At 58.6% G+C, this 27,885-nt stretch overlaps 2 protein-coding genes and 1 long non-coding RNA gene across 15 annotated transcripts; 2 read left to right on the top strand and 1 right to left on the bottom strand.

The window, feature by feature from the left end:
* The first annotated feature begins 2,227 nt into the window (after positions 1–2,227).
* Positions 2,228–5,326, top strand: Znf579 (zinc finger protein 579). Its single transcript, XM_004999791.4, has 2 exons — positions 2,228–2,384; positions 3,356–5,326. Exon 2 carries the CDS (start codon positions 3,378–3,380, stop codon positions 4,974–4,976), a length of 1,599 nt encoding a protein of 532 aa, XP_004999848.2. The 5' UTR covers positions 2,228–2,384; positions 3,356–3,377; the 3' UTR covers positions 4,977–5,326.
* Positions 5,327–8,606: 3,280 nt separating this feature from the next.
* LOC134476926 (uncharacterized) lies at positions 8,607–11,597 on the bottom strand. Its single transcript, XR_010048758.1, has 2 exons — positions 11,423–11,597; positions 8,607–10,417 (listed from the first exon to the last, which is right to left on the bottom strand). It is a non-coding gene; the product is annotated as an uncharacterized LOC134476926 (long non-coding RNA).
* LOC100735974 (uncharacterized serine/threonine-protein kinase SBK3) lies at positions 9,943–24,920 on the top strand. 13 transcript variants are annotated; one of them, XM_023566015.2, is made up of 7 exons: positions 9,960–10,245; positions 12,691–16,919; positions 17,305–17,455; positions 17,632–17,837; positions 21,694–21,976; positions 23,052–23,254; positions 24,121–24,920. In XM_023566015.2, exons 2-7 carry the CDS (start codon positions 16,875–16,877, stop codon positions 24,700–24,702), a joined length of 1,470 nt encoding a protein of 489 aa, XP_023421783.1. In that variant the 5' UTR covers positions 9,960–10,245; positions 12,691–16,874; the 3' UTR covers positions 24,703–24,920. The 13 variants fall into 13 exon arrangements, with proteins under 13 accessions (XP_003461717.1, XP_023421783.1, XP_063109409.1 ...); XM_023566018.2 differs by having other exon boundaries at positions 9,961–10,245; positions 21,697–21,976; XM_023566017.2 differs by having other exon boundaries at positions 9,963–10,245; positions 17,635–17,837.
* The last annotated feature ends 2,965 nt before the right edge of the window (positions 24,921–27,885 follow it).

Genomic DNA, 27,885 nt, shown 5'->3' with positions numbered 1-27,885 from the left:
ACCACACTGGGCCTGAATTTATTTCTTTAAAGAACTAGTTTCCAGCCTCCCAAATAAAAGGATACAATGCACACACCCCCAGGTATAGACCCCAAAGAACTCAAAACAACTGTGGAAGCAAAAATGTTTATTTGAATGTTCAGAATCACATAACTTAGCTAAAAGAAATGACCCAAATGTCATACTCCAATGTATTTTACTGCACAGCAGAATTCAGTCAGCCATAATCAAGTACTAATACAAGCTACAAATGGATGGACCTTAAAAACAGTATCCTGTCTCTGTAGACTGTCTATGGAAAAAAAAAAAAACAGTATCCTGGGCCAAGTGTGGGGGCACATAATTGTCATCAACCAGCACTTGGGTGGCTGAGGCAGGAGGAGCATCAGAGATTCGAGGCCAGTCTGGGCTATGTAATGAATTCAAAGCCAGCCTGATCTGTCTCAACCAAAATAACAATAATAACAAATAAAAACTTTATATTAAGTGAGAACAGCTAGTCACAAAACAGCACGTGCCCTCTGAGGTCATTTGTCTGAAATGTCCACAAACCGACAAATACACAGAAGCACAAAGCAGATTACTGGTTTCCAGGGCCAGGGATTTAGCTCAGCAGCACAAGCGCCTGCCTGGCAACCTCCAGGTTGCAAGTTTGATCCCTGGTACCAAACAAAAACAAAAACAAACCCTACAAAAGATTACTGGTTGCTGGGGCAGGGGAGGGACTATGGAATAGGGAATGACTGATTAGTGGGTACAGGGTAACGGGCTGATGGAAAGTTCTGGAACCAGCCAGTGGGTGTGGCCACACAATGTCAAAACTTGCTCAATGTCGCTTAACTGTACTCTTTTAAAATGATTAAAATTATCATTCCCAGGTTTGGCACCAAAAAATGATTAAAATTATAAATTGTCATGTATATTTTACCCATTTTAAGCAGTTAAAACACGTACCCAGCTGAGCGGAGGGCACACACCTGTAATCCCAGCACTCAGGAGGCTGAGGCAGGAAAGTGTTGTAATTTTGAGACCAGCCTGGGCTACAATGTGAGCTCAAGACCAACCTGACCTGCATAGTGAGACCCTGTCTCAAAAAGACAAAAAAACTAAGGACAGCTGAGGCTGTAGCTCGGTGCAAAGGCTTCTGGCTCTAGCCCCAGCATGACATGGACAGAGGGCATCGAGGCCTGGGCCTGGGCTCAGACCCTGCTGCCAGCCCCCTCTGTCTTGCAGTTGCTCAGCACCGTCTGCCACTCAGTGAGGGCAGCAGACATGGGCTGTCCCCTTTCCCGCTGTCCCCTCTCCCATTATTGCCTGGGGACTTTTGTGTATTTCACAGCAATCTTCATTCTCCTTCCACCAGGAGGATCAGTTGTGACTCAGCACTGTATTGTGTATTTTGTGAAATACACAAAAGTCTGGCCCTGACTGGGACTGAGATTGTTCCCAGTGGTGTGCAGTGCCGTGAGACACAGGCACGAGCAACCTGGAGAAGAAATGCCTGGAACTGCTGACCTGCGAGGCCGTGCCTGGCAACACTCCTCCTGGATGCCCAGGGCGGGACTGTCTGCCACACTGTGCCAACAATGCATGGCATGGAACAGAACAAGGGCAGATGGGCCTGCAGGCAGCCTCCCGCTCCGCAGGGGCCTTGGGGATGGGCCATGCTGGCTGCATCCTGCAAGTTTCTGCCAAAACATAGTGGCCCCAAGGGGGAGGCTAGAGAGCCCGCACCCTCAGCGTAAGCTCAGCTCCGCACCTCCTGCTCCCCACTCTCCACAGCACCCATTTTCTAGAGGCTGATCTGAGGCTATCTGCCTGCCCCAGGGGCCCTGAAAGCCTGAGTCTGCACTAGGACTCCAGCACCAAGGACAGAGATACCCCATAGTAGGTGCTTACTAAACGCCAGCCACTGGGATGGGTTAGAAATGCAGAGGTTTATCAGAGGGGAAACTGAAGCACGGGCAGGGAAGGTCACTTGTCCTGGCAGCCTAGGAAAGGCCAGAGGCAGGTTCCGACACTGGTCTCAACCCCCGATTCTCCTCCCACCCCCACCAGCCGCCGGGTCCTGCGCAGGGCCTGGCACCGGCAGGACTCAGTCAGTGCGGGCGAATGAATGCGTGCATTTGCCGGGCCGGTGGGGGCTGGACCTGGCTCCCGGCTACGCCTCGCCCGTCTGGACAGCGCCGCCCCGCCCGCCCGGTTCCCGCTTCCGGCTTCCCAGCCGTTCTCCTCAGTGCCCGGCTTGGCTGCAGGCTGCGTTTCCGGGGGGAAGGCTTAGGCAGTGACACCGGCCCAACCTCCTCCCCGCCCCTCCCGCGGCCCCCTCCCTCCAGCAGCTCCGCGCGTCCGGCCCCGGAGGAAGAAAGGAGCAGGAGGCACAGGTAAGAGGGACCCCGAGCAGGAGGGGACCCCTGCCCGCCCGGGCCCAGCTCTGTAGATCCAGCTGCTGCAGGAACTGCACCGGGAACAGCGGATTGCAGGGACGGGGACCCAGGCCCAGCACCCTGGCCAGGCCCTTCCAGGCCTCCACCCCCCTCTGGCTGCAGAAGGCGGCTGCAGCTTGGTGGAGGTCCCCGGGCCTGGCACGGACCCCAGTGTAGCTCTCTTCCACTGGACAAGAAGCCTCGGTCCCAACAGCACACGTCCACTCCAGCCACCCCTCCAGGCCGGGCCCCCTCCCTCAGACCCAGGTTCAGGCCCAGCCCCCTTCCTCAGACCCTGATCCAGGTTCTGCCTCCTGCATCAGACCCGGGTGCAGGTCCTGCCCCCTCCTTCAGACCCGAGGTTCAGACCCAGCTGTCCTCTGTCAGACACTGGGTCCAAGCCTGGCCTCCTCCCCTAGACCTGGGGTCCGGACCCAGCCTCTTCCATTAGGCAGAGGTGTTGGGTCTAGGACTGGCTTTGGATTTTCTGTCTCCTTGGACTCCTGTCCCCTCTGTTCGTGGCACTCCTTCTGCATTTCCAGGTGGACCAGACTTTGAATCCCCACCCCTCCATTTAGGGCCCTGGGGTTGGTTTCCCTGGCCCACCCCAAACTTTTAGCCCAGGGTCCCTGGAGCAAAAACAGACGTCTGACCCTGTCTTCCTGTGTCTCCTCCTGTGTCTGTCCTGTGTGTCTTGCTGGTCTCCACCTCCACCTCCCACGCTCTGACCTCTGCACCACCCTGGACCCCCAATCCCGCGCTCCCCTTCCTCCTCTTCGCTGTCTCCTGTTTCCCTCGCTGTCTCTCCATCGCCACCTATCTGTGTCCTGCATCTTCTCTTCCTCTCTCCTCCTCCACCTCCTTCTCTCTGATTTCTCTGCACCTCTGCCTTGCCCTGACCTCCCCGTCCACCGCCTCCCCGCCCCCAGGCCCCGCATCTCTCTCCGCAGGATGGATCCGCAGCCCCCTCCGCCGGCGCAGGGCAGCCCTCCTCACCGCGGCCGGGGCCGGGGCCGGGGCCGGGGCCGAGGCCGGGGTCGGGGCCGGGGTCGCGGGGGCACCGGAGCCCCGCGCGCGCCCCTGCCATGCCCCACGTGCGGCCGCCTCTTCCGCTTCCCTTACTACCTCTCGAGGCACCGGCTGAGCCACTCGGGGCTGCGCCCGCACGCGTGCCCGCTGTGCCCCAAGGCCTTCCGGCGGCCCGCGCACCTGTCGCGCCACCTGCGGGGCCATGGGCCGCAGCCCCCTCTGCGCTGCGCCGCCTGCCCGCGCACCTTCCCCGAGCCCGCACAGCTGCGTCGTCACCTGGCGCAGGAGCACGCTGGCGGCGAGGTGGAGCTGGCCACGGAGCGCGCGGCCAAGGAGGAGGAGGGCGAGGGGGGCGCCGAGCAGCCCGCGGCGGGCGCGGAGGGGGAGCCGTGGGCCGAGGGGGAGCCCGCGCCGGCCGCGCCCCCCAGCGCTGAGCCCTGCATGCTGGAGCCCGGGGCGGCCGAGGCTGGGGCGGCCGAGCTGCGCGCCGAGCTGGCGCTGGCCGCCGGGCGCCAGGAGGAGAAGCAGGTATTGCTGCAGGCCGACTGGACGCTGTTGTGCCTGCGCTGCCGCGAGGCCTTCCCCACCAAGGGCGAGCTCAAGGCGCACCCATGTCTGCGCCCTGAGGGCGAGCAAGAGGGCGAGGGTGGGCCGCCGCCTCGCCCCAAGCGACACCAGTGCACCATCTGCCTCAAGGCCTTTGCCAGGCCCTGGTCGCTGTCGCGCCACCGGCTGGTCCACTCCACCGACCGCCCGTTCGTGTGCCCAGACTGCGGCCTGGCCTTCCGCCTGGCCTCCTACCTCCGCCAGCACCGCCGCGTGCACGGCCCGCTCAGCCTGCTGGTGCCGATGCCCAAGAAGGACGACAGAACCACGGGTGGCCGGAACTCAGGGCGAGGGCCCGAGGGCGGCGAAGGCACCGCCGAAGGGGGAGACGGAAGCGGCGAGAATGGGGGCGATGCCGGCCCCGCGCGGCCCTCGGCTGGCGAACCCCGCTTTTGGTGCCCCGAGTGCGGCAAGGGCTTCCGGCGCCGCGCACACCTGCGCCAGCATGGCGTCACCCACTCAGGCGCGCGCCCCTTCCAGTGCGTGCGCTGCCAGCGCGAGTTCAAGCGCCTGGCCGACCTGGCACGCCACGCACAGGTGCACGCAGGCGGCCCAGCCCCGCACCTCTGTCCTCGGTGCCCACGGCGCTTCTCACGCGCCTACAGCCTCCTGCGCCACCAGCGGTGCCACCGAGCTGAGCTGGAGCTGGAGAGGGTGGCCGCATTGCAGGCCCTGCAGGCCCAGGCCGCACAGTCGCTGCCACCTGAGCAGGAGGCTGAGGGGGTCCCGCTGCCGGTTGCACACATCAAGGAGGAGCCGCCCTCCCCAGGGACCCTACCCCAGTCCCTAGAACCACCCCCAGTCTTCCTCAGCGCCTCCTGCTTCGACAGCCAAGACCATTCAGCCTTCAAGATGGAGGAGGATGAGGTGGACAGCAAAGCCCACCTGCGTGGCTTGGGGAGCCTGGCCTCCTGACCCACGCAGCCCCTCCGCCCTCCATGGGAGCCCCCGGTTTGCAGTGGAAGGAGAGGACCCCTTGTGTCGACCCCCTTTGAGCTCTGGCCCTAGGAGCGGAGGCCCCAAGCTGACCCTACCCCTCACCCTCCCCAGACCCCGGTGCCACCCCAATGTGTGTCTTCAGGCAGGAGGACTTGGAATAGGAGGCGGAGGAGGCTAGGCCAGAGGGAGGCGGGCAGGTGGCATAGCTGGCCAGGCCGTGACACACACTGGACACTATAAACCTCTTAGGAACAGCCTGCAGGGCGTTCCTGTGAGCAAAGGTCTGTCCCTGTCCCTCTGTCTGTGAATAAATGTGAGCTGGTGAACTCATGTGTGGCTGTCTGTGGGCAGTAAAGGGACTCGCATATCGCAGCCTCAGCCAGGAGGGTCGCTCAGAAGCGCTGAGGGGAAAGGGGATGTGGGTTCCCATTGGCATTCACAGCACATTGGTCTGTGCCAGGTACAGCCAGGCCACACCCATGCTGAAGACAGGGAAGTCCTCTGGCCCCAGGGAGCTAGAATTCCACAGCTGAACTGGCCCAAGCCCACTTTGTGGCAGTAGAATGTTCTAGATCTTTGCTGTCTCATATGGTGGCCTCTAGCCACAAGTGTCTGTTTAAGACAGGCCAGTGTGGTGGGGCTTGCTAAGTGGCTTAAATTGCCCAGGCTGGACTTGAACTCCCCAAGCTCCTGCGTCAGCCTCAGGGTGCACCACTGTACCAGGCTCCGTTTGGTTTTTAAGACCCATAGAAGTGGAGGGGAGGGGGAAGAATGTCTGCTGGCCAGTCTTCCTTTCTCCTGCTCTTTGCCTGCCTACTTTGATGGCTGTCCCTTGCCATGTGTAAATAGCACATGGGCCACTTAGGTGTCTTCCTGCCAGCAAGAGAAAGCAAGCAAGCACAGCAATCACCCCCACTTTCCAGGGTGGCAAACTGAAGTCTCATGGCGGGTGTGGGGCCACATGCCTCCTTGAACTACACAGTGAGATCTTGTCTCCAAAAACAAAAGCCAGGTGCAGTGTGCATAATAGCACGTGCTGTGCCAAAAAGGGGGAGGAGGGGTAGATGGCAACATTTCAGAGCTTCCAAGGACAATGGCCTGTGTGCCACAGGCTCACCCCTGCTCTGTAGATGCAAAGCAGGCCGAACGCTGGTCTCCAGTGGCCCCAAGTGTTTAGCTGTCTCGGGGACTACACAGGTCGGTTTCCTTAACCCTCACAACAGCCTGTAAAACATGTCACAGTGCATAATTTTTGTTTGTTGGGTTTTTGTTTTGTGCTTTGCTTTGTGTTTCTGAGACAGCACCTCCCTATGGAACTCAGGCTGGCCTCGAACTCACTGTGTAGTGGGGCAGGTGCCCAGGAGGATGAACACAGCCCAGATGGACCTCGGGCCACACAACTCCACAGATGCATCGCAAGCTATGGAACAGCTCACCTGCAGTGGGAAAAGTCTATGGTGTGCAGATGATCCTTTCATAAAGCTGTTTAAGGAATACAATCCCAGGTGTGGGGGCACACCCCTGTGATCCCCACACTGGAGAGGCCAAAGCAGGAGAATCTCCATAAATTCAAGGCCAGCCTGGGCTACATAGTGAGATTTCTGTCTCAAAACACAACGATGAAATAAAATTTAATACAGTGAGAGACACATTGCCATGGGCCCCCCTTGGAACACTCCAAATACTCCCCACTGCTTCATACAGTTACTTTTGGTTATCATCTTTTGCCACATTAAATTTTTGTAAAATTTAAACAGGCACCAGGGCTGGGGATGCAGCTCAGTGGCACAGCGTCTGCCTGGCAAGCGTGAGGTTCTGAGTTAAAATCCCAATATCAAGAAAATTTTAAAATTAAAAAAACTCTACCCATACTCAAATGTGTGGGACCCTTTTTAAAAGGAAAGAAAGAGCCGGGTGCTTTCCAAGATAAGTGCACCAACATGGGCTCTGCTGTTTTTCTCAGAATCACCGCAGACAGAGGTGATCACACAGCCAGGCCAAGCCAGCAATGGGGGCTGGGTGAGGTCCTGGGCCGGTGTGTGATGGGGGGGTGGCCAAGAAGGGGCACAGTGATGGAAGAGGGGCACAGGGGCTGTGGGCTGCAATGCAGGCAGGGACTCTGAAGGATGTAAAGCCAGATGGGGGCACTGGACAGATGCATGCAGAGTGGAAAGGATTTGACTTATTTTCTTTTAATATGTCATTGTGAAAATTTTTAAAATTTTTTATGTTTCAGTTCTTTTGAGGCAGGCTCTAGCTCTGTAGTTCAGACTGGTTCTTGAATTCACTTTGTAGCCCGGACTGGTCTTGAGCTCACAATAGTCCTCCTGCCTCAGCCTCCCCAGTGCTGGGATTAAGGATGCAGGCCACCACACCTGGAAAACTTTATTTTTAGGCTCACAGTAGAACTGAGTTTGACTCATATAGACCAATACACACGCATGTGCGCGCACACACACATGCGAGTAGCAGCACAAGCCCCATTCTTTTTTTTTTTTTTTACAAGCCCCATTCTTAACACATCCTCTGGGCTGCTTCTGAATCATTTCCTGGTCATGACACAAAAGGTTCATAAACCTAACAGGTTTTAGAGTCCTTCCTTTCTTCTTTTTTCCTTTTTCTTCCGTGGTGAGGACTGGACCCAGGGACTGGTGCCGTGGCAGCTACAGCCCCATTCTTTTTCCCTCTTTGAGTATCAACCTCAAGGGAAGACTCAGCCCTTTTTAAAATTTGAGACAAGTTTTCACTAAATCTCCAAACTGCTCAACCTGTGCTTTGACTTGCAGTCCTCCTGCCTCAGCCTCTACAATGTGTGGCCTTACTAGTTTTTCTTTTTTAACTGCTTTTTATTTTAGAAACTTTTACATTTCCAGAACAGTTGAGTGACTGATTGTAGACACTTACGGACCCTCACCCGGTTCCCCCAAACGTTACCACTGCCCAGTACCTACTATGGCCCATGTTAGAACCACAGCACCAATGCCTGTGTGTTAGGTCACCCTCCGTGGCACCCCCTGGCTCCACTTCTTGGGGGTCTTGGCTATTGCAGGGAGGTGCCTTGGCTCAGCACAACCTTGCATGTGTGGGTTTCCAGTTCTGGACTGGAGTCCAGGCCTTGAACATGTGCAGCACACACTCCATCTGAGCTGTAGCCTGGCGGCTATCCTGCAAGAAGCAGTCACACAGAAAATGCTCTTCTGTGCACCGACACTTTCAGGTGAGTGTCGTCCAGGGGATGCCAGTCTTGGCCACCCGGCCAGGTCTTTCTCTGCTTTTCCAGCTAAAGTCTGAGAAGGGTCCCAGAGAGGGCGTGGAGGGTCTGGGTAAACACTTCTGGGTTCTGCAAGAGAGAATGATCCCTCTCTGCTGGGCTGCTCATTTGAACTTCTGTTTGCACCAGTGTGGACTCTCAGACCCTGCAGACACTTTCTGTTATTTACCTCGCTGAGCTCACTTACCTGTGTGTGTGCCTAGCACGAAGGAGAAAAATCTAAATCGCCAGGGAGACGCTGTGTGTGTGTGTGTGCGGGGGTTGAAACAGCCTTCGTCCTGAGCTGCATCCCCAGTCCTTTTTGACCGGCGCAGCCCCAATGAAACAGGAGATGCTTCAGGCGGTAACAGGAACTGCCGCTTTATTTACGCGGGCTCTGGTTTATATATTCGGCCGTGACCAATCACAGGCTGCCACGAGGAAGCAGGGCGGGAATGGGACGCAGGCTCTGGCTAATATATCCAGCTGTGGCCAATCAGGGGTTGCCACAGAGTCCGCACAGGGCGAATACGGAGTGAGCACGAGGTGCACACGGGGTGGCTAGTTTAGAGAGGGAGGTAACGCATTGCGGAAGCTGACGTGGTCTTATCGTCCCGGGCGGGGTGTGTTGAGCGCCTGCGCCCAACACCTTTTTATTTCTTATTTTGAGACAGGGTCTCACTAAGTTGCTAGGTTGCCAAAGCTGGGCTTGAACTTGGGATCCTCTTGCCTCAGCCTCCCAGAGTGCTGGGGTCACAGGTGCGTGCCACCTTCCAAGTGGAATGAGGCCCTGTGTCGAGTTGCTAGAGCCCAGCCTGATGATAGTGAGGCAGGGCGCCTCACTTTCCCTAGAGGAACTTCGGCCCGGATTCCAGTCTGGCATAGTCTGCGCTCCTTATTTCCTCTTGTCCCGCTGGTGCCGGGTGCGGCTGAGCTCCAGGAGTATTTGCTGCTCCAGACTGGACTCCCGCCCCCACCTGACGAAAGAAGCGTGGAGCCTGGGCCAGGACGGGGAGAGGCCCACCTACAATCACCTGCAAAGCGTGAGGGTGGCAGAGACGGGGCACAGAGACACAGGCCGGGAGGAAGTGCTGGGGTGGAGGGAGAGAAGAGCTGCGGCCTTGCCAGCTGTCAGCCTTGATACCAAGGCTGGTGTTTGCACAGTGCGCAGCTCACATGCCTGTCTTCACTGCGATCTCTGCGCCTCGGCTCCTGGCACCAGCAGGCCCTCCTCCTGCCGGCTTTACGGTGGGCCGCTCTCTTTGCAGGATGCCCCAGCCTCCCCTGGGGATCCCTGTGATGCCCCAGGAGCCTTCCCTAACCCTCACACCCCATCTCTCTCAACCCCTGTTGTCCAAAGAGATTTAAGAAGGCACCTCGTTTTTCTATCTGAGGTTTCCAGGATGTAGATGTGGAGGGCTATTCTTGATCAGCTGACTTTAAGACAGGGAGATGATCTGCGCCTGACCTAATCAGGCAAACGCTAAAAGCAACAGGGCTCTTCCTGGAGCCGCTCCACAGAAGGTACCACTGTAGGGGAGGTGGAGGCCTCCGAAACCAAGAGCGAGCCCAGGCCACGCCTGCAAGGCACGGCCCCGCCCCGTGCAGGACACAGCCCCGCCTCTTGCAGGACAACCCCGACCAGCAGGCCCCGCCCCGCCCTCAAAAAACAGGCTCGCTGCTTGCGGGACACAGACCCGACTACAAGGACACAGCCCCGCCCCACGCAGGGCCCAGACCCACCCACACAGGTACAGCCCCGCCCATCAGGTCACCGCCCCGCCCACACAGAATATAGCCCCGCCCCTGGGACCCAGCCACGCCCACACCCGGATTTCAGCCTTTCGGGGACTCCTGACTGAGGCACCACAAGCTGGCGTGGCTGTTACCAAGCAGAGGGGATGGACGCCCTGGTTCGGCTACTTCCTGGATGCCACCATCAGGGCAAGTTAGTCTCTGTGTCTCTCTGGACAGACCACACACAGCCGGGCATGGGTAAGCCTGTAACCTCAGAACTCCGAAGGCTGAGGTAGCAGGATCCGAAGTTCCAATGCAGCCGGGGTAACTTAGTGAGGTCCTGTCTTCTAACACAGCAAAATGGCCGCGAGGTAGCCGGGTGGTGAGCGCTGTCCTGGCACTCACGAGGCCCTGCGTTCAATCTCCAGCACTACAAAAGAAAAGTGTAAAATGAGCTGGGAACCCCACCCCCCACCCTGTATGGTCACTGTGGCCTCTCGCTAGAATGTGGGTTCTGTCAGGGCGGGGACATTAGTATAGCATTATTGAAATTTAATTCACGTACACAGCTAGGCATGGTGGTGCATGCCTTTAATTCTAGCATTCAGGAGGCTGAGGCAGAAGGATCATTACGAGTTGAGGCCATCCTGGACTACATAGTGAGTTCCAGACCAGCCTGAGCTATATATCAAGACCCTGTCTCAAAAAATCAAATAATAATAAATGTATATAATAATTTTTAACATTTTGAGACAGAATCTCCCTAAGTTGCCCAAGTGAAACTTGAACTTGTGAAACTCCTGCTTCAGCCTCCCTCAGTGCTGGATGATATGGTGCGTATCCCTGCCATGTCCCCCGGATGCGCCCCACAGCTCCCTCCGTCCCTGGCAGATGTCACAGACAGCAGAGGCCAAGGACATGAAGCGCAGTGGCCTGTGGAGTCCCAGCCCCGCCACTGTCCCTGGCGGGCTCTTTTCTCCACTGTGAGACACAGCTAATAATAGCGCCGCCTCCCCGGGCCCGAGAGGCTTAGCGCGGGGCTGGAGGGACGCAGGGCTCGGGAAAGAGTCATTGTTAATCACGCGGGCTTTACGGAGCCGCTGCAAAGCTCGCACCTCCGGCAGCCGACCGCCACTCCCTGCGCGCGCTTCCGGGAGGAAGACGAGAGAATCCGGCACCCGCGGGACCGGCCTGAGCGCTGGAACTTTAATCCCAGGGACCCAGGAGCTGTGGGAGGGGTGAGGGCAAGGTTCGATTCTCAGCCTGTCACCTCCAGACTCCATTAGGCTCCTGCTGCCAGGTGTCTGCCAGCCTGTGCACCTCGTCTTTTCAGGGCTTTCCACCGGGCCACATCCCCACCCAACCCGGCCGCTTCTTAAAATACTCAGACAAGGTTTCACTAAGTGCTAAGTTGCCAAGGCTACCTCAAACTTACCATCCTCCTGCCTCAGCCTCCTTGGTGCTGGTATTACAGGCATGGGACACCACCCCAGGCTCATTTTTATCTTCATGAAAGTAAAACAGAGCAGGGTGAAAATAACCTTGACCACAGGTTTCCTTCCTGGGTAGCAGAGGTACAGAAAGGGAGGAGAGGGAAAAAGAAGGAAGGAGTGGGGAGGAGGAGGGAAGAAAGGGAGGGGAGGAAGGGAAGGGTGGAGTTGCAGTTGAGAGCCTTCCCCATACACACCACCTCGCTAGGTGATGCAGCCACATGTCCTGCAAATGTGAATTTACAGAGGCTTCCAGAAGATTCTGAGGGCATCAAATTAGCCCAGGAGAAAGAGAACAGGATTGCTACAAGTGTAGACTCACCTTCCCCAGCTTTTGGGGATGCAGCCTTGCCTAGAAGGAGCCAAGCTTAACACCACAAACATCCAAACTACTAGTCACAGGGTGTGGCAGTGCACTCCTATCTTCCCAGTACTGGGGAGGCTGAGGCAGGAGGATCACTGGGAGTTCGAGGCCAGCCTGGGCTTTGTCAAGAGACCCAGTCTCAAAAAAAAAAAAAAAAAAAAATCTGAATGCAGATTCCAGGACACCAAACCCGCTGCCAAAAGCACCTACCGCTGAGCTCAGGGAGCTCGTGGGCCCATGCGTGCCACAGAGTCATCGGGAATGGAAACTCACGCTCCGGTGATGGACAGCACGGCAGCACTGGGATGATGTGTTTTCTGTTTGTTTTACCTATTATTGATTTGCTTTTAATTGACAAATTCCAGTTGTGTATGTTTACCGTGGACAGCATAATGTTCCATTTCTGTATTTCACTATTTTATTTTGAGATAAAGCCTCACTCAGTCACTAAGTGGTCCTGACTGGGCTTGAACTTTTAACCCTCTTGCCTCAGCCTCCCAGGGTGCTGGGATACCTGCATGGCTGCTCCTGCCTCTTCCCTGGGTACAGCACAATTTTCTGGCTGGCAGCAGCAGCAGCAACGTGGTCACCACTAATTTGGGGATTGCAGATGGACATAGGGAGCAAGCAAATCTCCAAACTTAAAACCCACAAGTAACAAGATGGGCGTGCCTGTTGCCACATGCCAAGTTGTTGCTGTCCCAGCTACTGGGAAGGCTGAGGCAGGAGGATTTTGAGTTTGAGGACAGCCTGGACTAAGACCCTGCCTCAGAGCAAACGGATCAGGAAAGTTACCCTTTGACATAAAAGCCAGCAAGGAGGTGGTCTTGACTCTCCTCTCTCTTTCAGTCCTAGAGCTTATTTTACACTTAGATCCATCTTAGTTTGGAAAAATCCACTGGCGCTAGCAGCTGCGATGGATAATGCACAGGATCTGCTTCAGGGACTGGAAAGATTTAAGACAGTAAATAAAGAAGGAAACCAGTCCCACAGGGCGTGGTGGCTCTCGCCTGTAATCCCAGAACTCAGGAGGCTGAAGCAAGAGGATCCACTGAGAGTTCTGAAACCAGCCTGGGCTATGGAGTGAGCTCAAGGGCAGCCTGAATCATAACAAGACCTTGGCTAAAACAACAATGGAAAAAGCAGAAACAAAACAAAACAAAACAAAACCAGACCTATCTCCCAAAGTCGGAGCCCAGCCTGGGCAATTTAGTGCCTCAGTGAGACCCTGTCTCAAAATAATGAGTAAAAGCCAGAGTGTTGGGCCCGGCTCCCTCTGTCCTCTGGTCTGCATGTCCCTCCCGGATGTGGGTGCTGTCCTGCTGGTTCCAGGCTCACCTCGAGGAAACCTGAACCATGCAAGAGCGGAGGCGGGCGACACTGACCCTCTCTTCACAGGAAGGGGGGTGACAAGCACCCCGCCCAGCCAGTGGCTGAAGGTCAAAGCAAGGGTGGAAGGTCATGCACGGATGCTATTTATAGGCCTGCTAGGCGATTGTCCAGGGGTGAGGCTGACACCCATGCTGCAGGAATTGTTTCTGAATCAAACACAGCAGAAGCCTCCCCGGCCCTTCTGGGAGAGAAGGGAAGGACTGGGACAAGAAAGACCCCAGGGCTTCAATAAGATTCTGAAAGTTGTTTCTCAAGGCAGCAAGCAGAAATGGTGCTGGCTTGGTTTTACAGCCCCCGGAGTGAAACCCAGGGCCTTCCTATGGGGCTACGTGCCTGGCCCTTTTTTTATGTTTTTATTCTGAGATTTGAACTACCTCAGCCTCCCAGAGGGTGGCATAAAATGTGCATGGCCCACAGCAGGCAGAACTCCAGCTTTGTTTGCTGGTTTATGATCCTATCCCAGACCAGGCAGGACTGGCCCCGGTCTGCCCCCCTGCCTCCCCTCCTTTGGTCTAAGGATGAGATGGGTGGTGGGTGGGTTGTCAACTACATAATCTTTTTTTTTTTTAATTTTTTTTTATTACCGAAAATACTCACTAAGAAACTACATAATCTTTGAAGCATAAATGAAACATTTTTGCAGTGCTGGAGATCAAACCCAGGGCTTCACACGTGCTACAAAAGCTTTCTACCACTGAGCAAACTCCCCAGCTCTGAATTAATTTTTATGGTCTCTTTCAGTATATGTTTTATCCATTAAGTGTACTTGAAAAATAGTGTATGACATATAAATCATATATAATATATAAATATATTACACATAAGATATATACTGCGATACAACATGGAATATATGTATAGCAGTGCATAGCAATATGTGGCATAAAAATGGGCTACATAATATACTTTTATATATGACATATATTTACATATACTATATTGCGATATATAGATACTGATGTGGGGAAAGACCTCACTGTATAGTTCAGAATAATCTCTGGGGCTGGGGATTTAGCTCAGCGGCATAAGTGCCTGCCTTGCAAGCAGGCAGTCATGAGTTCGATCCCTGGTACCGATAAAAATGAAAAAAAAAAAAGAGAATAATCTCTTAACTCACTGTGTGGCCTTAACTCACATGCTGGCCTCAAACTCACTGCAACGGCCCTGACTCAGCCTCCTGGGTACCAGGATTAGAGGTGTGCACCACCAGCTACAATTCTGTAAGAGATGATTTGTTTGGATTGGATATTACATGATGCAAAAGTTAAAGATATTTAGAGGTTCTTCCACACAGGTGATCTGGGCAGGAACAATGATTACTCTCCCTGAGCCCCTGAAGCTGGGGACCCTCAGCTGTGTCCCCCACGCCCACTCCACTCAGCCTGGAGGGCACAGAGGAAGGAGAGGGTCATGGGAAGAATGTGTGCCCCAGGCCTGGCCTGGCACCTCTTGGCCACACCTGTGGGCTGAGGTCACGCCGGGTGACCCCAAGGATCGGTGTTGCTAAATGGAGAGGTGCAAAGCTCCCTGGATCACCAGTGAGCCTGGGGGGGGACCCAGGTGGCTGCTCTGCGTCCTGACCTTTGGGGCTGTGTGGGCTGGTGGCGGAGGACCTAGGGACAGCCCAGGTGTCCAGGCAAGGGACGGTGACCCTCATGGTCTGATTGCGCCCCTGTGGCCACAGCTCTGGGTCTCTGTGCCTCAGTTTCCCTGTGAGGGGCATGCTGGGCAGATGGCTTCCAGTCTCACAGGAGTAAAGACAGACAAAGAGGGTGTGGGGGAGTCCACAGCCCTCTGTGTATTGCTGTGTGTCCCTCTGAGCGTGGACAGGATCAAGCAAGTGCCTGAGAAAACCCAAATCCTGTGGACAGAGCAGGAGCGGTTCAGGCTGGCGGGATGTGGGTGCAGATCGTGGCCCCTGGGAAGCGGTGGCAAGCACCCATCAGGGGCTGCAGGTTGCTGGGGTGTGGGTGACAGGAGGGGACTCAGGACTGGGTGGGAGGCATGCTCTTGTCACGGCTTCCCGCTCCAGAGCAGGGGCCAACCTGGACACCAGCTGTGGGGAGGAAATGACCCAGAGCTGCCCAAAGGCTGCACCCGAAGAGGGCTCGGCCTGTAGCTGAGGGGACGGGGAGCCTCCCAAGCTGGGCAGGGAGCCGTTCCCGGGCCTGTGGCCTGCTTTTCCGCCCAATGGCCACGGCCGGGGGCTGGCCTCAGAGGGCATATTAATAGCAGGCTGTAGTAGTAGTGGAAACTCGAGCCCGCCAGCAGGGCATGAGTCAGTCTGGCCCTGGCCCAACGCTGCCTGGCCCGCAGGGACACCACGGTCCTGCTCACTCAGAACCTCAGTTTCCGCATCCATGCGCCGGGATAACCCCGACCCCGAAACCCAAAACAGGGCAGGGCACTGCTGGGGCACAGGGACTCCTTCCCCAGCGCCCCAGCTGTGGAGGGGCCAGCTGCGACCCTGGGGTTGTGGGGAGAAGCTAGGCTGGAACCCTGGGTTGGGGGGAGGCTGGGCTGGTACCTGGGGTCCAGGGAAGAGGCTGGGCCTGGACAAGGTCTGGGGATGAGGAGGCCAGGCCAGAACCCGGGTATGGGTTTGGGGGGCCCCGGGCCGGGACCCCAGGTCTTGGGGGTGAGGACGAGGCTAGGCCAGTACCCCTAGTCTGGAGGTGGGGAGGCAGGGCAGGGACCCTGGGTCTGGGGGTTTAGGGGGAGGCTGGGCCAGTACCCTTAGTCTAGAGGTGGGGAGGCAGGGCAGGGATCCTGGGGCTGGCAGGGGGAGTCTTGGCCTGGACCCTGGGTCTGAGGGAAGCCGGTCTCGGTTCCCCAGATGGAGGAGAAGGACTCCAGAGCAGTCCCTGGCCCCCGGCCGGCCGTGGTGGCCTCCACCCCCGAGGAAGCGGGAAGGCACGGAGCCCAGGCCTCTCCCTGAGAGCTGTGAATGGGCTCCCTCCCCCCCAGCCCGTGTTCCGTCTCTCAGGCCCAGCCCTTGGGGGCTCATAGCGCTCTGTCCCCTCTGTCCTGGGCCTGGCGCCCGGAGTCAGAGCTGGTCTAAGTTTGGAAGGGGGAAGGAGGGGGCTTGGTGAGCGGGTGTGGGGCACAGGATGTCTCTGTCTCGGGCTGTCATACGCACCTCTGCCTGGAGAGAGGGAGGGACAAAGGCTGGACAGCCAGAACAAAGAGAGCAGGAGGAGAGGCAGAGCCAGAGAGGACAGCAGGGGTCAGAGCCTAGGGACACCAGGGTGGCTCCAGCGAGAGTGTGGGACAGAGACCCACTGGAGAGGGAGGGTGGGGGGACAGGAACAGAGCAGGGACAGTGTCACACGAGAGAGACAAGAGAGACGGGGATGGAGACAGGGACGTGAGAGACGGGGACGGAGACGGGGACCCTGGAGACAAGTCAGGAAGCAGGAAGCTAGGGGAGCAGAAAGCAGACTGGTGGGGGGGACGAGGCTAGAACAAGGCCACAGGACAGTGACACACGCAGAGGGTGACAGAGGAGGGTAGGGGCCGGCTGACCCCTCAGAGCAACTCCCAGTGAGGACCCAGCCTCAGGGCCCGGGTGCTGGCGGCCCCTTGGGGTCCCCACACCAAGGTCCCTGCCCAAGGGCCCCCCAACGCCTGGTGTCCCTGGGATGGAGTCCAGGGTCCCTGAGACCCCTGAGGATGGGGACCCAGAGGTGAGACGCAGACGAGGGATCCCAAGGCCCCGGAAGGAAGCACTGTGAGGCCCCCAGAGGAGTGGCAAGAGGCCCCGGGCAGCACAGTGTCCAGGGAGATGTGGACACCGGGTGGTGTGGGCCAAACAGCAGCTCCACAGGGGCTGGGGGTTTTGCTGGCTTCACATAGAGGGGACAGTGAGGCCTCTGTGCCAGAGACCCCAACCCCAGTGGGGCATAGAGACAGGTGGCCCGAGGCCGGTGAGTCACCATGAGTCATCCTTCTCTCTGGGGACAGTCACCCCTGTGCCCAGCACCCTGGGCACCTCCCCAGCAGGCCCTGCACCACCCCATCCCACGGCTCTGGGGGACCCCAGACTGACTGTGCCTCCACCGACCACTGCAGGAGGACACTGCCACTGCCCTGCAGCGCCTGGTGGAGCTGACAGCCCCCCAGGTGACCCCGCTGCGCAGCCTACGGGTCCAGTACCGCCTGCTCCGGAAGCTGGGCTCGGGCTCCTATGGCCGGGTGCTCCTGGCCCGGCCTCGCCACGGGGGTGAGTGCCCCAGCTGCCACACCAAGGGGCCTCCACTTCCCAGAGAGCCCAAGGGGCTGGGCCAAGGTGCTGCAGTATGGCGGGATGTCCTCTGGCCCTTCTCGGCTGGGCGCTCTGAGTGGGAGGTGCCCCACACAGGCTGCACAGCAGATAGGGACCGGGCTGCCTTCCCCAAGCAGGCCCAGCCCTGGCCCTCAAGCTGCTCCGCCGCGACTCGGTCCCGAGAGCCATCTTCCTGAGAGAATTCTGCGTGGGCCGCTGTGTGTCCTCACACCCAGGCCTGCTGTGCACGCTGGGGTTCCCCCTGCAGACGCCCCGACACTTCGCCTTCACCCAGGAGTTTGCGCCCTGGGGAGACCTCAGCGGGCTGCTCCAGGAAAAGGTGAGGCCAGACCACGGCCACTGTCAGCCCCTGTCTCAGGCTGGTCCCCCACACACATCCACCAGTCACTTTGCTGCCGGCCTAGGGGCAGGGACCCTTCAGGGGTGGCTGGGAGCAGACAGGGTTGGCTGGTGGGGCCTGGGGCTGCAGTGTGGCTGGAGGGACTCAGTCTCAGGTGGCCCCTGGAGGGGTGGAGCAGGAGGGCAAGGCAGTGGGCTCCTCTGGACAGACCCTGAGTCAGGCGTGAAGCCTGAGGGTCAGGCAGCTTGCAGGTATTTTTTAGGAAGTTGATTTTGAGTTAGGATTGGGGAGGAAAGAGGAAAGGATGGAAAAAAGGAAGGAAGGAAGGAGGGAGAAAAACGAGAAGGAGGAAGGGAAGAACCTGAGGGAGCCTGGAGGTGGCAACAGGAGCCTGAGCCTGACCTTGCCACCCTGCCAGGGCCTCCCGGAGCCCACGGTGAAGCGCGTGGCGGCCCAGCTGGCTGGGGCCCTGGACTTTCTGCACAGCCGGGGGCTGGTGCATGCAGATGTCAAGCCGGACAATGTGCTGGTCTTCGACCCTGCCTGCGGCCGTGTGGCCCTGGGTGACCTGGGTCTGACTAGGCCCGAGGGCAGCCCAGTCCCTGCACCCCCGGCCCCACTGCCCACTGCACCACCTGAGCTCTGCCTGCTGCTACCACCAGCCACCCTGCCCCTGCGGCCAGCCATGGACTCTTGGGGCCTGGGCGTGCTGCTCTTCTGTGCCGCCACCGCCTCCTTTCCATGGGGTGTGCCGCTGGCCCCTGACCCTGAGTTTGAGGCCTTTGCCGGCTGGATGACCACCAGGCCCCAGCCCCCTCGGCCACCTGCGCCTTGGGACCACTTTGCACCTCCAGCGCTGGCCCTGCTCCAGGGACTCCTGGACCTGGACCCCGACAGCAGGAGCCCCCCGATAGCCATCCTAGATGTGCTGGGAGAAGACTGGGGCTTGGAGGCCAATGCAGAGGATCCTGGGGGCTTGGGGAGCAAGGCCTGGGAGGACGGGGAGGAGTGGGACACAGGGGAGTCGAGCTTGGAGGAGGCAACAGATGAGGGCGAGGAAGAAGCCATAGGTGGCGGGAAGTCGGGAACAGATGGCCAAGCTCCCTGGCCAGGTGACTGAGACAGGTGGCCAAGGCCTGGGCCAAACGCCCCTCCCCCAGCCCTGTGGCCACCTGGAGGGAAAGACAGCTGTTCCGGAAGCACAGGGGGGACACAGAGCACCTCCCCATAATGAAGGCCAGGCTTCAACATGGGACTCCCCCAAACTAGGGTCCCACACCCTTGCTGTCCCCTCTGACCAGCCTGTGTCCCCCTGAGGAAACTCCTGGCCCCCTGGGCACACATCTTGTTATCACAGGGCCACATCTGGGGCTCACCTAGCACTTCTGGCAGGATCCCCACTTCCTCTAGGACCCTGCAAGTCTCCTCCTTGTACAGCACAAACTCAGCTCTGGGCTCCGCTCCACCTCTGGTGGTGGTATGGGAATCTTCACCCCTGCTGGACCTTACACACGTGCACACACACCCAGTGCCACAGGCCCACATCTGCACACCCCACCTCCACCTACAGGGCCAGGAGCAGGCAGCCGGCCTCGGCCCCATTGGGTCTCCACTTCAGTGGGGCCCCTCTGCCCGCCCCACTCCTCAGCCGCCTGTCTCAGTGGCTCCAGGCTGCCTGCTTTCTCTCCCTCTCTCACCCCTGCTGGGTGCTGCTCCAGCAAAGGCCCCACTCTGTTGCTCCGCTCCTCCAGCACCCCTAGCCCAGACGGCCAACACCTGCAGCCCTGTCTGTGCCTCAGCACTTGGTGCCTGGAGTCACCTGCAGCACCAGGCCAGGATGCCCTGTCCTTTGGTAGCCACAACCAGCAGAGAGCTGGGCCAGGAAGCTGACCCTCCCTGGAGCTCACACTTTCCTCACTGAAAAGTGGGTTCCTCGGGGAAGGTGGTGCACACCGGTCATCTCAGCCCTCTGGGAGGCTGAGGCAGGAGGATCACAAGTTCAAGTGCCATCTAGGCAACTAGGCAAGACCTCGTCTCAAAAAATGCAAAGAAGTGCTGGGGATGCAGCTCAGGGAGATCCTGGGTTTGATCCTCAATACCACAGAAATAAATGAATAAATGACCAAGTGTGAATTCACTGAAGACCATGCAAGGCCCCGCTGGCACAGGGGCCTTGGGGGGCAGGAGTGGGGTTGTGTTGGGCGAATTCGCCACCCTGGACCATGCAGAAGAAGGAGGGTGCAGGGAAGGGCTGGCAACTGCTGTGCAGACCTGCAAAGCAGCAAGCGAGTGGCTCACTGGACACCAGTGATCGTCCCTTGAGACCCTGAGGAATGGGCAGTGAGCAGCTGCCCAGCATGGCCGAGACCTGACCCAGTTGTCCAGCACCTGCTCCCTGCGGTGAGGTCATTGCACCGCATGGCTCTGGAATCCCTGCCCTCATCTTCTTCCTGCAGACCCGGGTCTGCACCCATGGTGCCCCAGCCCCCACCCTCACATCTCAGTGGTCCTGGAGCCTAGGCTGCAGCTGGTCAAGTGGGGTCAAGGTAGCCACGCCACCACTGCTGCTGGCCCGGGCTTGGCTGTCTGCTTAGCATTTCTGCCGGAATAGAAACAGAGAGGGTGAGCTGGGCTCTGCGATGGCCAGGGAGGAGGCCAGGCTGGGACCCTGGGTCAGGGGGAGGAGGCTGGGCTTCTGGTTGGGGAATTTGCCAACAACCTCCAGTTCTAGGATTCAACGCATGGTGTCGCCCTGGCCCCAGTGGGGCACTAAGGGCGGGGCTGGGGGAGGGGCCTCACGACCCCCAGACGGGGCGGGCCTTGGGCTAGGCAGCACTGTTGGCATGGGCCCCTGGAGCTGGCCCTGGGCACTGCAAGCCGCGGACGAGACAGGACGGGACGGGCGAGCCTCACAGAGGTGAGCCGGGACTCTGAGCCCAGGTTGGAGGCTGGGGGTGGGCAGCCCAAGGTACAGAGCAGCCAGTGGCCAGGCCCTGGGTTTCCACGGGGCATAGCTGCACCTTCAGCCCTCAGAAGTGGCGCTGGGCCCAGGTCTATGAGCTCTGTGAAGACAGGACAAGAGTGGGCTGAGGACTCAGGCTAGGGGTCTTCGAGGGGGACAGGGCCCGGATGAGACTTAGGTCCACCAGTGTCATCAGAACCCACCCTGGTGAAACCCTCTGAAGAGCCAGGAGACCCATGTCCTGCAGACGAGGTCGATAGGGAGGTCACATATGTCCCTGTCCCCCCTTCCCTTCCCGCTGCCACCTGATGGCCCGAGGGTGAAAGATGAACCACGCCACTCGAGACACCCACCTCGTTTCCAAAGCAAATAGACTTGGCTTGCGGGGACAGATGAGCAGCCTCCTTCCCCTAAGAGCAAACAGGTGCTCCAGGCCCCAGGGGTGAGGTGGGACTGGCCAAGGGGGGACGAGGGATCCTGCACTGTGCGGCCTGGGTGCAGGTGCAGAGGACCCAAACCCCAGACTTGAGATCTAGCTTGAAGAACAGGCCTCCCTCACCAAACTTGGGGTCCCAGCTCAGTCTCCTTCCCTCCAGGACTGGGGGTTCATGCCTGCCCTCCCCAACCCAGGCCCAGGGTGCCAGCCTGGCCTCCGCCACTGCAGACCTAGGGTTCCAGCCTGCTCTCCCCAACCCCAGACCCTGGTTCCATTCCTGGCCCCCTCACCTGGGTGTGGGGTCCATGCCCAGCCTCCTCCCTTCCTGGACCCGGGTCCACACCTGGCCTCCCCACCCGGGCCCAGAATCCCAGCCCAGCCTCCTCCCCAGGCTTGGCCTGGTGGCCACAAGCTTACCCCCTCTGTTTGTATCCCAGCAGAAATGCCAGGCAAGCAGCCTGAACCCAGGCCGGCGGCAGCAGTGGCCTCTGAGCATGACACCAAGGACAGCTTGGGCGGCCTCACACCAGAGGAGCTGCAGCAGGGCCAGGAGGCCGCACTGGCGCTGGAGGAAAGGATGGCGCTGGGCGCACAGACCCTGGTGCATGCCGAGGTGGAGCAGCTATACCAGGAGGTTCGGCCCCTGGGCCAGGGCCGCTTCGGCCGTGTCGTGCTGGTCACTCACTGCCAGAAAGGTGCCAGCACGGGGACAGGTGCGAGGTAGTCATGGGCCAGTGTTCTGGGTTGAGCCTCACCAGCACCCCTTCTGAGCCATGTGTTAGGAAACCCCGTTAGCCTCTCTGAGCCCCCTTTTCCTCCTTTGAAAGGATGAGTACTGGTTCCTTTTTTCCCCCCTCGACATTGAGGATTTAACCCGAGCAACATCCCCAGACCTTTTTTAATTTTTTAAGTGCCTGGTTAAACCCTTAAGTGCCCAGCCTGGCCTCAAACTTTGGATCCTCCTGTCTCCCAGTCTCCCAGAGTGCTGATTAGAGGCCACAGCTAAGATGAATAATGATTCCTCTTTTTTTTTTTTTTTTTTTGTCTTTTTCATTTTTATCGGTACCAGGGATCGAACTCACGACCGCCTGCTTGCAAGGCAGGTGCTTATGCCACTGAGCTAAATCCCCAGCCCCTGATTCCTCTTTCAAAGAACTGTCTCACCATCTAGTTCAGGCTGGCCTTGAAACTCACTATGTAGCCCGGGCTAGCTTGAACTCATGGCAATCTTCCTGCTTCAGCCTCACGAGTGCTGAGATGACAGGTGTGTATCATCACACCCGGCTAAGAACTGTTGATTCCAGATCATACAGTGATACCACCTCAGGCCCCCAGACTGTCTGAAACTGTTGCTTTCCTACATCTTCACACCTGGGGTAAAGTTTGTAAAGTAGAAACACAGCCTGAGTGGTCAAGGGGACAGAGCCTCACTCACCAGGGTCCCCGTGGTGCTGTGGGCCTGTGATGTGGCCGTCAGGAGCAGCTCACAGTCCAGGGGAGCATGATGTGGCCACCGTGACAGAAACCTCTCATGGTGATGCAGCGCTGCCTCCTGCAGGGGTGGACAGGATGGCTGGTGGGGACTGGAGGTGGTGGCCTCAGTCACATGCAGCCCTGTAGGGGGCAACCCAGGGCTTGGGCAGCTGGACATGCCCTGCCCCAAGACACGGGAGAGCAGAGCGGACCCTATGTCAGGAGGTGGGGACCGCTCATCAGGAAGATGGCATAGGCTGAGGGGGCCGTGCTGTTGGCCCTAGCCCCTCACGCACCCCACACCTGTTCCTGTTGCTCCCAGGCACGACAATGGCGCTGAAGCAGCTCCCTAAGACCTCCACGTCCCTGCGCAGCTTCCTATATGAGTTCTGTGTGGGCCTCTCACTGGGCACTCACCCAGCCATCGTGGCAGCCTATGGCATTGGCATCGAGTCGGCAGATTCCTACAGCTTCCTGACAGAGCCCATCCTGCATGGGGACCTCATCGCCTTCATCCAGCCCAAGGTGGGTAGTGGTCGAGCATGGCGGCCTAGGAGTCATGGTCACTGTATCAGGCCTTCGGAGGTCATGGCCAGCCTGGGCAGCCAGGATCCTGGACTGGTTAGGCCCTTTAGGGCTCACTGACTTCACAGAGTTAACACTGGATTCCAGTGAGAATTACCAGCCCTCCCGCCATTACACTTAGCCATGCTGGGGCTGGCATCGTTCACAGGCTCACACCAGGCCTCACCAGTCACACTAGGCCTCACCAGTCAGATGAAGTCTCACTAGTCACATTAGGACTCACCAGTCTCACTAGCCACAGTAGGCTCACTAGTATACAAGGCCCACCAGTCACATTAGGCCTCACTAGTCACATGAGGCCTCACTAGTCACATTAGGCATCTTTAGTTACTGTAAGCCTTACTAGTCACATTAGGACTCACTAGTCTCACTAGACCTCATTAGTCACACAAGGCCTCACTAGCCACACAAGGCCTCATTAGTGTCTCACTAGGCCTCACTGGTCACATTAAGCATCTCTGGTCACAGTAGGCCTCACCAGTCTCAGTTGACTTTCCCAGGCTCACATTCCTTGTCCTCCCAGTTGAACCCCCAGGTCTTTAGGCTCTTAGGGACTCACAGGCCTCAGTGGTTCACCCTAGTCCTCACAGAGCTCACAGGCCTTATGGGTTCATGCGAAGCCGCAAAGGCTCATACTGGGCCTCAGTAGGCCTCATGAGCTCACACTAGACCTTACTAGGGCTCAGGGGCTCACACCAGACTGCCTTTTTGGGGTCTCGCTGCCTCCTCAGTTTTCCCAGGCCTGCTTTGGGGGCTGAGGCCAAGTGCTGTAGGTGGGCATTGACCTGGCTGTCCTATCCCTGCAGGTGGGGCTCACACCATCCGAAGCAGCCCAGCGATGCGCAGCACAGCTGGCCTCCGCCCTGGAGCACATCCACGCCCTCGGCCTAGTGTACCGGGATCTCAAGCCCGAGAACGTGCTGGTGTGTGACCCCACCTGCCAGCATGTCAAGCTGGCTGACTTCGGCCACACGCGGCCCCGGGGGACCCTGCTGCGCCTGGCTGGGCCACCCATCCCCTACACAGCCCCTGAGCTGTGCGCCCTGCCACCGCTCCCCGAGGGGCTCCCCATCCAGCCGGCCCTGGATGCCTGGGCCCTGGGCGTCCTGGTCTTCTGCCTGCTCACTGGCTACTTCCCCTGGGACCAGCCGCTGGAGGACACCGACCCCTTTTATGAGGATTTCCTGGTGTGGCGGGCCTCACGCCAGGCCCAGGATCGACCGCAGCCTTGGTTTGGCCTGGCACCTGCAGCCGATGCCCTGCTGTGGGAGCTGCTGGACCCTCACCCTCGAAGGAGAAGTCCCGTGGGCGCTGTCCGGGGCTACCTGGGGCAGCCCTGGCGACAGCAGGATGAGGAGGCCTCAGGGCTCAAGGAGGGCAGGCAGTGAGGCCTGTAGGCTGGGAACCAGGTGCCTCTGGGTCTCAGGGGAACCAACATCCCTGTGTCCTCCCATCACAGCCTTCAGTACCCCATGAGCGCCGTCCCCATCCTCAGCTGTCTTTCTCCTGCCCCCCTCCCCCTTAGCCTCCTGCCCTCTCAGGTCCCTCTCCCCGCCCTTGTGATGCTCCTACTGTTCTCTGCAAATAAAATCCACCTGGCACTGAGGTTACTGAGGCCAAGACTTGAGTGAGAGGAGAGCGCACCAACACCTCAGTGCCTGGCAGGCACTGTCTGCAGCTCCTTCGTGGAGTATGTGATCTGCAGGCTCCAAGCAGGAACAGGTGGGCTGTTTATGCCCAGGAATCATTTTCCTTTACCAAGTCAAGAGTATTTGATGCCATTCTAGTGGCAAACTGCATCCCTAGAGATGCTGTCAAGGACCCCAGGCGGTGGGTACACATGCCGGTCATCCTGGCACCACGGGAGGCCGAAGCAGGAGGATTGCATGCTCGAGCCCAACCTGGGCAACTTAGCAACTTGGTGAAACCCTGCTCCAAATGAAAAGGGGCTGAGGACTTAGCTCAGTGTGAGTGAAGGCCTCAGGTTCAGTCTCCAACCCTGGGGGTGGGGGAAAGGTGCTGTAAAAAGAAGTCTACACACTCACACTCACGGCTTGAGTGTCTCTCACACACAGATGGGAACGTGGTGTTTGTATTGACGGTTCTGTGCATGCTTGAGCCTGTGTGTGTGTGTGTGCATGCGCGCGTGCACGCGTGCACAGGCTGAGGAAGGTCAGGCAGGCGTCCTCCGGCCTCCCTGGCTGCTGGCCGCTGCTTGTTTGCAAACACTCTCTCTTCCTTTCCTTGCCCTGCTTGGCTGAGGGCCCGAGCTAGGCTACAACTCGGGCTAGATCAGATGTCACCCTCGGGGCCCAGCACCCCTGCTGGGCCTCGCAATGATGTTGCCTGGTCCGTGTTGGTGCCGGCCTTGTGCCCATGAGGAGCAGCCCCAAGCACCCTTGCACTGTAGGCACAAGCTTGAAAAGCAGAGACCCACATCCCTGTCCTGGGCGGCCGGGGGACCTGGTGGAGCCGGGGTCGCTGGGGGGCGCCTTGAGGGCCATGCCCTCAAGCTGAAGTAGCCCACAGCAGTAGGTCATGATGTGTCCTGCTGGCACTAGTGAGGGTGTCACCCAGCGGGTGACACAGGGCAGGGGGCAGAGGGCAGGTGCCCATGTGGTAATTGGTGTGGCAGCTGGGGATTAACTGGAAGGTGACAAAAATGACCCAGTAGGGCCTGAGTGGCCAGGGAGGGCAGGAGCTTCCCAGAGGCCAGGGGTGGGTGCCACGCTCATTAAGCCGCCCCCATGCTAATGGTTAGATCCTTAACACCCTGTGCAGTGCTGGCTTCTGTTCCAGAGGGACCTGTGTGAGGTCACCCAGTAGCCAGATTCATACCCAGGTGACTCTGTCCCCGGCCTGGCCAGCAGGAAGAGAGGCCGAGCCAGGGCCAGGCATTAGAAGTGTGTGTGCACGCACACATGTTAAAGTGCAGATAAAGGAGGGAGAGAGGGCACATGTGTGCACACAGGTGAGGGTGTGAGCAAGTGTGCAGTGTGCACAGGCAAGTCTGTGTGTGCAGCAAGGGCATGTGTCCTTCCCTCTGCACTGAGGGGGGCCCTGCACCCTCTTGGGGGGTGGAGGGAAACCAAGCTGTGCTGACTCTCAGGCTCTGCAGAACCAGCACTCATGGACAGGGTGTGAGGACCAGTGTGGGAGCACACGCCTGTTATCCCACTGCTGGGATGCTGAGGCAGGAGAATCATGAGTTCCAGCCCAGCCTGCACAACTTAATGAGATCCTGCCTCAAAAATAATCAGGAATGGTGAAAGCCCAGGGTTTCATCCCTAATATCTGAAAAATAAAAACGAATCATAAGAAGACCGTGCCTGGAGCAAGCTCCCCAGAGCAAGAGCCGGGGAAGGCTCGCAGAGTGGACTGAGCATGGTCACCAGCTGCCTGCCCAGCTTTGAAGACAGGGGTGCCCCCTTAGCCTTCTTCTGGTCAGGGACCCACTGCATCCCCGCTTTGCCCTGCTCTGCAAGTGCCTGACCCAAGAGTGCAGCTCAAATCCACTTCTCTCCTACAGCACGGTGCTGCCAGGCCGAGGCAGCTACTGTTCTGGGCTGGGTGCAAGCTGGTGGCTCAGCTGTCCCGTGGACCAGGGCCAGGGTGGCGGAGTGGGGGTGGCTGGCTGAGGGCCCCAGGGCCAGATGTTCAGGCTTAGCTGCCCAGCCCCGCGGGGTAGAGTGACTGGGGAATTAAGCACCCACTTGTTCAGGGCTGACAGAGAGTAGTGGGGGTGGAGGCACCTAAGCCATCCACCTTAGGCTTGCAGAGGGGTCAGGAGCTGGAACCCCTCTCTGGTACATTTTGGGGGTGACACAGAGCAGGATGGCACCCACTCCCACCTGGAGGTAGCAAAGGAGAGTTCTCCAAATCAGGGTTCTACCCCATGACAACCCGGGGACCCAGGGCAGGAACGGGAAGGTGGCAGCAACCTCCCCTGTGTTTTCCCAGGGCAATGGTCAGCAGTTATTTAAGTCCTCAGCTTAACGAGCTGAGGGGGAGAGAACTCTCCGCACACTCCCTTCCCCATGGCAAGAGTGCACAGCCCATCTGTCAGGACCCCAGGCTCGGTCACCCCAGCAAGTAACTGGACCCTGCTGGCCTTTGCCTGGCAGCGGCAGAGGCGCCAGCTCCATCACCTTCGGTGACCTCTGAGCTGGCCCTGGGCTTCGGGCAGGAGAAGGAGCCGTGGTGTCCTGCCCAAGGCTGCAGGGGCCAGGTGTGAAGGAGCCTCCTCCTCCACACCACCCCTATTCACCCAATACAAGCCGAGGCCTGCCCTGCCCTCTCCCTCATGGCAGCTATGGACCCCAGGGCAAGGTCAGCATCATCCTGGGCAGAATCCAGCTGAGCCGTGGGAGGATCTGCCCTCTCTGAGCCCAAGGCCAAGCATCAAAGCTGCTCCCTGCAGTGCTGTGGTGAGGGCTCTGTGGAGCAGTGCCATGAGGAGAGGCTGGGATGGCCGGCTCCCAGGTGTGTGCCCCGCATGCAGGCTCCACTCTCCCTGCATGGACCCACCTAATCCTCAGGAGAATCCCAGGACCCGGGTCTTACAGAGGAGG

Source organism: Cavia porcellus, unplaced genomic scaffold (genome assembly GCF_034190915.1).
Source record: "Cavia porcellus strain 051 isolate PalLab524CR breed Dunkin Hartley unplaced genomic scaffold, mCavPor4.1 scaffold_7, whole genome shotgun sequence".
Classification (NCBI taxonomy): Eukaryota; Metazoa; Chordata; class Mammalia; order Rodentia; family Caviidae; genus Cavia; species Cavia porcellus.
The sequence above is the reverse complement of the archived record's forward strand: the minus strand, read 5'-3'. Positions and strand labels throughout refer to the sequence as shown.